Raw genomic sequence first — 7,730 nt, forward strand, 5'->3', positions numbered from 1 at the left:
AGAAAAAACGTAAAAAATGATATAAATCACTTAGGAGTAGTGAATTCCACAAGGAAGACATGCAGATAATCCAAAGCGTGTTCAGTTCTTCTGTTAAGACCCCATGAATCGGAAATTCTGACTCAGGAGGGAATTCTCACTTGTGTCTTAGTATTTTCTACTGAAGACTAATTTTCATTTGCTGTTAGGGACAGAGGCCTTGTGATTGTGAATGCTAAGTGTCTGCTTGGCCATGCATTGCTGTACAGTTTATGAACACATTGCTTGACTTCTCAGATCTCTCCTCACTCTCAGACTTCTAAAGCATTTAAACTGAGAGTTGGGGTGGCATACCCACCTGTCTGGTGAGGCAGCATCCTTGTCTTCTTCTTCCTTGTGCTCTGTGTTTTGAGGGCAGGGTAAGAACTTATAGCACCAGCCTTGTTTGGTGGCTCCTCTAGTCTTGACAGTAAGCACACAATTTTGTGTCCCAAAGAACACCGACAGCACCGTCAGTTACTGTCTTCCTTTGGCTTTTGTTTGCTCCTCTAACTTCCTGCGCTTTAGCTGACCACTAAGGAGATTTAATGTAGGCTTGGATAGTTTCATTGATGCTCACTAAAAGTGTGTGAGGTGGGAGAAAAACTTCGATGCACTGTGCAGATGCTTCAACATGATTTAGAACAACCCCTCCATGGCCCGACTTTCCTAAGAGAAAGTCGTCTTTACGACAGGCGAATGACTGACTCATTTATCCCGAAGACAAAGTGATTTGTTCTCCCCTGGATGGGGAATTCAGTTTCCTTATTTACAAGGAACAAGGTCAGAGCGGCAGATGCTGTCTTCCCAATGCAAAGAGGATGGGCAGACGGTGCGTTTCACTGAGAGCCAATGTATAAATTACATAAGAGACGTGGTGGGGGAGAATGATATGGGGGAGAATGATAGGGTCTACGATTGCTTTCCAGGGTACAAAAGGACATTTGATTTTTTTTCTTTTCTGCTGCTAGCATAATTCTGAAGGAAGCGACACCCCGGGGAGCCCAAATCGAGATTTCTTGTAGGTCAAGAAAGACATTTTTTTTTCTGGGGAAGCGAAAGATAATGGGAGAATTTGGGGGAGGTAAATGTGATTTCTGCCATTGAATAATGTTGTGTGTGAAGCACATTGCTCAAACAATTCCCTTGATAATAAGTGGGGTGTGTGTGTGTGTGTGTGTGTGTGTGTGTGTGTGTGAGGGTGTACAAAAATATAACATTCTATAAGGATCAAGGTAGCTTTAGGAGAGTTCCTTATTGAAAAGTGCCTTACGGATGGCACGTGAAAAACTTAGAGAGACATCTTTAACTACCCTCTGTGTGTTTGTGTGTGTGTCGGGGTATGTAGGCACCTGTGTATGTGTGTTTGGAGGTGACACCAACTTAAGGTTGGCTTCATCAATCACTTTCCACTGTACTGTTGGAACAGGCTCTCTCTTTGAGCTCAGAGTTTGCTGCTTAATTAAGGTAACTGGCCAGCAAGCTCCCAGCATGGCCTCCTCTTACCTTTCTCTCCCCAGCACTGGGAACAGGATGCCTTTGCCTTGCCCAGCAAGTACTCAATCCATTGAGCCATCTGCCCAGCCCCTTGAATCTATGCCATGTTTCTTTGTCTTTACGAGTCAGATGATGAAGAGGTGGCATCTGATCCACTCCCCAGTGATCATTGTTTTAGAAAACAATTTCATCACTTTCTAGTCATTGTCCTGTGATGGAAAAAAAAGTTATTATAGAGACCAAATGTAAGTCTTCTGGTGTCCTTTGCTTCTTAGCTCATCAGAGGCTAAGGTGTCTGTCTGTCTGTCTATCCATTTAGCTATCTATATATCTATCTATCTACCTACTTATTGCCTGAGTGAAATTCTTACTGAGGCCTGAGAAGATGAGTTAGCCCAAGAAGTCTTAAGTGCTGATAATGACAGTTAGGAGACTGTCAGGCTAAAAAGTATCCCTTCCTGGTTTGAGAATCAAGACTTCTGTAAGAAGAAAACTTAGTAGTTAGTGTGGTGGTTTGCATAGGAATGGCCCCATAGACTCTTGTGTTTGTATGCCTGGCCCATAGGGAGTGGCACTATGAGGAAGTGTGGCCTTCTTAGAGTAGGTATGCCCTTGTTGGAGGAAGTGTGTCACTGTGGGGGAGTGCTTTGAGGTCTCATGTGCTCATGTTACGCCTAGTGTGGCAGTCTCCTGCTGCCTGCAGATCAAGATGTAGAACTCTCAGCTCCTTCTCCAGCACCACATCTGCCTGCACGCTGCCATGGTTCCTACTATGATGATAATTGACTAACTCTCTGAAACTGTAAACCATACCCAACTAAATATTTTTCTTTATAAGAGTTGTTGAGGTTATGGTGCCACAGCTAAAACTGATGCCAGTAATGGAGCCATTAGGCATGTCCTGTCTGAAGATTGTAGAAGGTCAGGATTTGGTCAAAATACTTGGCCAAATATTTTGCCCTAATGAAAGTTGAAAGTCATTGCTTCGTTATACACAGGAGGATGTTGGGTGAAATTGGAAGCATCAGATGTGTGGTGTTTGGTTTCTAAATCATAAACATCTACACTCCTATATGTATAATTTTATTTGAACCCTTTCTGCCTCTCCTTCTTGTAAGTTCTATTACACATGGCCCAACTCCATCTCTTGTCATCTCCTTGCTCCTTAACTCATTACAAGCAATTTAGCAGAGGACAGTCAGGCCCATTGTCTTGTTAGTTCACGAGGCACTTTCCTCAGTCTCTAGCTTGTGTTTCCAACTTTGCTATTCCACATACTGACTGAGAGTTGGAGGATTGGGTTGGCTTGCTGATCCTCGGATCTGGAGAATATGCGAGCTCTTTGCTCTTCAGGATAGCAAGCCTCCAGAAACAAGCTCAGCTCCTTGAGAAAGACCTGCAGACAGAGGGCAGAAAACTCATTTTCTGTGGAGCAACCGAAGTCTCATGTGGCTGGTTGTTCAACAGAGGATGTAATGAGCTTGCCACTGTAAAGGTGGCTTTCTGATTTACAATTGTGCGTCATTCTCAGCTCATTCTTAGTATACACGTTACTAATAAAGGAACATCACTCATGGGGCCTCTACAACACTGAATGCTATCACATGGAAGGTCTCAAAGCTGAGGAGCTGTCAGCTCTCCTGTCCACCATCCTCAGTGGAAGAGTTTTCGTGGAGGGTGGTGTGTGTGTGTGTGTGTAGTCAACAGGGAAAGAAGAAGCTTTGGCAATTTGGGTGTTCCAAATTAATTATGGCACTTGTAGAACTCACACAAAGAAGAATCCAGTGTGGGAAGCATCCATGTGAGGTTGTATCGATAGCCAAGACCTTCCCTTCCTCTTACTCTACCTCATCCAGTCAGCAGAGAGGTGATACATCACGGCGCACACACTTAGATGTGCACACATGCCAGAGACCTTTCTACTGTCCAAGACTGAGAGCTGACCTCTGCTCTTCCAAAAGAAAATCTGTGATGACCAACCCCACTCTCTACAGCTCCCTGGCTTGGATTAATGTAGTTTTTAATGCTTAACTTTCATTTTGAAATTTTACTTTTAAGCTTTCATCTTTGGTGTGTTTGGGGGACAGGGTACATTGTGTGTCAGACTGGCCCTGGACTCTCAATCCTGCTTCAGCCTCCCAAGTACTATAATTATAGGCTTGTGTTGTGGTCAAGAGTATTTTTAAGCCACATAATCTAACCCTTAATTATATGGGTTAACCATTTTTTACCATTTGTCTTGTCTAATATATGAGGTATTGTTTTTTCTCTCATTATTATAATTAGAACCCAGTGGGAGTATTATTTGTTTTGTTTGTTTGTTTTTGTTTTGGATGTTTCTGCTTTATCTTTACACTTTGTAACCTAATAAATGGGCTACTTGATTGCTCTAGCAGATACTTGCAATATTGATAGCTAATAAAAGTTTTGTTCAGGTGGATTAATAATCCAGCTTAGTCTAAATCTAAAATTAAATCCCTCTGTGTTCAGTGGGAAAGGTTGATGACTTTGACTCAATTTCCCCATGATTTTGGCTGCTGAGTAGAGTCTGGAACAAATTATACTAATAATATAGCTATATCTCTCTCATGTTACCTTTTGTTCTTGAAGAGACTGACTGAGTGTGGCTTGATATCTGACACCAGTCTGCTACAGGTGCTGTTCCTGGGACATGTCTTTGGTGACTTACTGGTGACTCTGAAGTTTTCTTTGCCACATGGTCACCAGTAGACCTCCCACGGTACTATTGTCCAGTCATTTTATAAGAGCAGATTTAGCAGCCTTGCAGAGTCCCCAGCAGTAGGAACTATGGGTTGAGACTGCCTCTCTCAGGATCATTTCATTTATGGGTAGAGCAGAGATTTCTTCAACATCCTGTCTTTCTATTCTTGTTAGTGCCCCTGTCTTTATTGTTCATGATTGATGATGTTAACTTTATTTCATGAATATGCCCATGTACGTTAGATCAGACAGCATAACCACATCCAAAAGATGTGACACTCCTTAAAAGCACAGTGCTCCAGACAACGTGATAGGTTTGGGAATTATTTCTAGATGTGTGGCCCCTTTCTGGTCCAGGGTCTTGGTGATTCCAAAGCATACTGGCTAGGGGAAACTGCAGGTGCGTGAAGCCGTCCCAACCTTGCTCGGGGATTCTCGATGTCTGTGAGAATTGTGAATGGTGTGCCCACGTCAAGTGACAATGTTTTCTGTTTCCTCTGCAGGTGATCCAGGCTTGCCACTCTTGCCCCAAAGCGATTGAAGTTGTGGTCAATGCCTATGAGCACATCCGCTGGAACATCAAGTGGAGAAGAGCCATTCCTGATGATGACCTGGAGGTAAACAATTCACTCACTGTGCTTTTCCCTGGCAAGTGCTGCCAGATCTCTGGATATTTACTCAACATTCTTGTTTAAAACATTGGTTTTGAGAATGCTTTCAAAGCTTTTTTTTTTTCAAATGTAATGAAACAGGATTATAAAATACAAGTATGAGTGGGTAAAACTCTATACATGTATGCCTGTCAAATATGTGATATTAGGAAGTCTCGGGGAATTTCTCTGAGAGAAGTTTGAGTAAATATACAAAGGTGGCAGTTCTTTAAATTTAAATGAGATTAGGGATAATATCTCTACCACTTCATGATAATACCACTTCCTGAACTCCCCATTTTCATTTTGTACTCAGTTTTATTCACTATCACAGACTCTAGAAATCTATTCTTATGTGTAAAGTAGGGATAAATGTATCAGTGTGAATTTTATCTGGGGGAAACTGTGGAGCCTCCCACAAATTAACCTGTCCTGTCTTGCCTTCCAGAAACACTGGGATTTTTACCACTCTCTCTTCAAGGTGTGCTGCAACACTCCCAGAAATTTAAATGAGTTAAGGGATAATATCCAGGACTGTTCGCTCAGCATTTTTTTTCCCCAGAACACCATAGTGTTTTATATAGCTAGCTTGTTTACTTTCAACTATATCTAGGTACTTATGACTAAGCAGAAAACACTATTTCAGAGTCTGCAGTGAGCTACACGTAAGAACCCTTCATAGAACCATGCCCTTCCTTGTGGACTTAGAGACTTTGGGCCATCCGTAAACTAGCCCTTCCCACAGAGCATCCTGTTCTTGATGAGAGGTGCTAGGTACAAAGTTCCCTGGGCTTAGAGGCCAATGGCTTATTTGTATCATCTTATTCTGCTAATTGTTAGCTCTTTCCCCTTTAAAGTTACTTGCCTGCTAGCCACTGCCAGTAGATACATTACCAGGTACACAAAGAACATGCTATAATATTGAGTTGAATTAAAGTCACCATTTTGTTTTGAGCTGGTCCACACAGTTCAGTCACGGTAGCTGATATCATGTCCTGGGTTGTGAACGTGTTTCTCTGCTTTTCTTTCCAGTCTTATCACACACCACTTCCTGACCTCCCCGTTTTCATTTTGTGCTCAGTTTTATTCCCTATCACAGACTCTAGAAATCTATTCTTATGTGTAAAGTTGGGATAAATGCATCAGTGTGAATTTTTTTATCTGGGGGAAGCTGTGGAGCCTCCCACAAATTAACCTGTCCTGTCTTGCCTTCCAGAAACACTGGGATTTTTACCACTCTCTCTTCAAGGTGTGCTGCAACACTCCCAGGACCCTCATGCACCTGTCGAGATGTGCCATTCGAAAGGCGTTAGACAACAGATGCCACAAAGCAATTCCTATGCTGTCCCTCCCACCGTCCCTGAAGAAGTACTTGCTTCTGGAGCCAGAGGGAATCATTTATTAAGTCTTAGGAGACAGCAGTTCCCTATCCTAGATTGCTAAGTGGATTCACTGGGTAGACGCAGTTTGCATGGATAAAATGGTTCTTGGGTGGGTTATCACACTTTAGGGATTTCAAAACACTTTACAAACACCAAGCTATTAATCCTAGAGGAGCATGCAGAGGGAAAATAAGCAAGGAAAGTTAAAGAATTTTCAGAGACAATGGCTGCATTTAGAAGGCAGATACTATTACACAACGGTAATAGCTCATACAGTGACAACTTTTGTTAGGTACCTGATGTAGTTTGTAAAACTTTCACAAATTATTTCATCTCAAAAGGGACCCACATTTTCTTACAACCAATCTCATTCACTACATTATCAGTAATAAGTTTACATGACTGTTTTCGTTTGCAAAGTAGCAGGTTTTGTGAGTGACCTCTTAAGCTTGGTGTCTCCCTCCAGTGACTACTGAAGAGACATTACTGTTACTAGTTTTAGAAACGCCTTCTCCCCAAATCAAGGTCATCCACTCCTTTTGGTGACAAATGCACACAGGACTGCAGTGGGAACAAGATCTTTGAGTCTAGATAGAAATAAGGAAAGAGCAGTTTGCTTAGTAGCCTAGGAATAGACATTTCACTGCACTTACTGAGCCGGACTCTGGAGGCCACAGATGGACCTGCAGGGTTGTATGTTTAACAGGGGACCCAAGCATACGAGCACATGACTGCCGTATGAAGTGATGGGGCAGGAGTACAGGTGCAAACTCATATTCACTGCTTGATTTTCTGAAGTGTGCTCTGACTTGAAGTGTGTGATTTTTTTTTTCAACCATGAAGACAAAACATAGAGAGACATGTAGAGGGACCTGCTACTATTAGAGTCAACATCTTTGAGTTTTTCCAGACTATCAAGATAGTATTTTATTTTGTGTGGTTTCCTATTTTAGTACCTTCACAGAGTCTGAGAAAAAATATTCTACACTCCAGTTCTTATGTAGATGAGAAAGAAGTTTAGGGAAGCGGGCAGAAGCAGTTGTGAAGAGAATGACCTTAGTTGGTTTTCTTGGTGTTTTCATGGGACAGGTTGACAGTTTAGAGCATTTTAGCTGATAGATAAGGAACTTGCATTTTAACAGTGGCTCCCTTCAGTCAAAAGAAAAAAAAAGAAAAAAAAAACCCTTTGCGAAGCATAGAAAGAAGTATAGTATAAGATTTATTTAGTATTTGCTAGTAGAATTACACTGGTATCCCTCCTGGAGAACTTTGTTTTGTTCATTTGGTTCTCACAGATCACTGTTGGATTAGCTTATCGCCTCTGGGCACAGACTTGATACCAGTTAAAGTAGTAAGTAGTGAAGTGTAGACACTGTACCAGCTGCCATGGGCAGACTCCTTTCATTTCCCTGTGATGTTCCCTTTCTTGCTTCCTGTAGGATGCTTTCTTGTTGTGACTAGA

At 42.0% G+C, this 7,730-nt stretch overlaps 1 protein-coding gene across 1 annotated transcript in view; it reads left to right on the plus strand.

Annotated features, from left to right (window-relative positions):
• Positions 1 to 6,291, plus strand: part of Asb4 (ankyrin repeat and SOCS box containing 4) — a 39,057-nt gene extending 32,766 nt beyond the window's left edge. The window contains exons 4-5 of the mRNA XM_052172423.1: positions 4,740 to 4,853; positions 6,103 to 6,291. Coding sequence (XP_052028383.1) covers positions 4,740 to 4,853; positions 6,103 to 6,291 — 303 coding nt within the window. The remainder of the gene's footprint in view (positions 1 to 4,739; positions 4,854 to 6,102) is intronic.
• Positions 6,292 to 7,730: the final 1,439 nt, after the last annotated feature.

Source organism: Apodemus sylvaticus, chromosome 2 (assembly GCF_947179515.1).
Source record: "Apodemus sylvaticus chromosome 2, mApoSyl1.1, whole genome shotgun sequence".
Classification (NCBI taxonomy): Eukaryota; Metazoa; Chordata; class Mammalia; order Rodentia; family Muridae; genus Apodemus; species Apodemus sylvaticus.